The sequence below is a fragment of the Corapipo altera genome, unplaced genomic scaffold (genome assembly GCF_003945725.1).
Source record: "Corapipo altera isolate COAL_440 unplaced genomic scaffold, ASM394572v1 201, whole genome shotgun sequence".
Classification (NCBI taxonomy): Eukaryota; Metazoa; Chordata; class Aves; order Passeriformes; family Pipridae; genus Corapipo; species Corapipo altera.
The window spans coordinates 3,036,350-3,037,473 of NW_020884940.1; the positions used below are offsets into that span (position 1 = coordinate 3,036,350).

Below are 1,124 nucleotides of genomic sequence, written 5' to 3' on the forward strand. Positions count from 1 at the left end.
GGGTACCCATTATTTGGGGTGTCCATCATCAGGATACCCACCCCCCTGGGTACCCATTATTTGGGGTGTCCATCATCAGGATACCCACCCCCCTGGGTACCCATTGTTTGGAGTGCCCATCATCAGGATACCCACCCCCTGGGTACCCATTATTTGGGGTGTCCATCACCCAGGACACCCATCCCCTGGGATACCCATCATCCAGGACACCTATCCCCCTAGGATACTCATTATTTGGGGTGTCCATCACCAGGATACCCACTCCCCTGGGTACCCATTATTTGGGGCACCCACTGCCCAGGCCACCCAGCCCTGGGGGGTGACCATTTCCAGGCTGAGGGTGGGACCCAGCAGGGAGGGGGCAGGTCATGGGTCCCCACCCTGCCGTGCCGTGTACTCATCATCCTCGATGAGGCGGGCGAGGCCGAAGTCAGCGATCTTGCACACCAGGTTGTCCCCCACCAGGATGTTGGCGGCGCGCAGATCCCGGTGGATGTAGTTCATGCGCTCGATGTACGCCATGCCCGCCGCGATCTGAGCGGGGGGAAAGCAGTGAAAACCCCCCAAAAACACCCTCGGGGCCACACCCCACCCCGTGCCAGCCCCCCACCAGTACCTGGGCTGCCATGTCCACCAGCTGGGGCAGCTTCAGGTAGCGACCGTCCCCGTCCTTCAGGAAATCCAACAGGCTGCCTACAGGCAGAGGGGGGCCCGGTCACAACACCCCAAAACCCAAGAGTGCCCTCCCCTGTGAGCCCCCCTCCCCGGGACTGTAGCCAAGCAGGGTGAGGCTTGCAGGAGAGGTGGTGGGTCCCCCGGGCAGTGCTCCAGGCTCACCCTGGCTCATGAACTCGGTGACGATGTAGATGGGCTCCTCGGACACCACGGCGTAGAGCTGCACCAGCTTGTCGTGCCGCAGCCGCTTCATGATCTGAGCCTCCTCCAGGAAGGCCTCAGGGGACATGGTCCCCGGCTTCAGTGTCTTCACTGCCACCTTCGTGGTGCCATTCCATGTGCCTGGGTTTGGGGGCACAGGGTCAGCAAGAGCCCAGGGGACAGCCAGCCCCGGCAGGGCCGGGATGGAGGGGTGAGTGGATGGAGGGTGTGTGGATGGAGGGGTGAGT

The 1,124-nt window shown here is 62.9% G+C and overlaps 1 protein-coding gene across 2 annotated transcripts in view; it reads right to left on the reverse strand.

Annotated features, from left to right (window-relative positions):
• Positions 1-1,124, reverse strand: part of FGR (FGR proto-oncogene, Src family tyrosine kinase) — a 10,311-nt gene that overhangs the window by 1,661 nt on the left and 7,526 nt on the right. For both annotated transcript variants that reach the window (XM_027661399.1, XM_027661398.1), the window contains 3 exons: positions 838-1,017; positions 617-693; positions 381-534 (listed from right to left, as the gene is read on the reverse strand). In XM_027661399.1, coding sequence (XP_027517200.1) covers positions 381-534; positions 617-693; positions 838-1,017 — 411 coding nt within the window. The remainder of the gene's footprint in view (positions 1-380; positions 535-616; positions 694-837; positions 1,018-1,124) is intronic.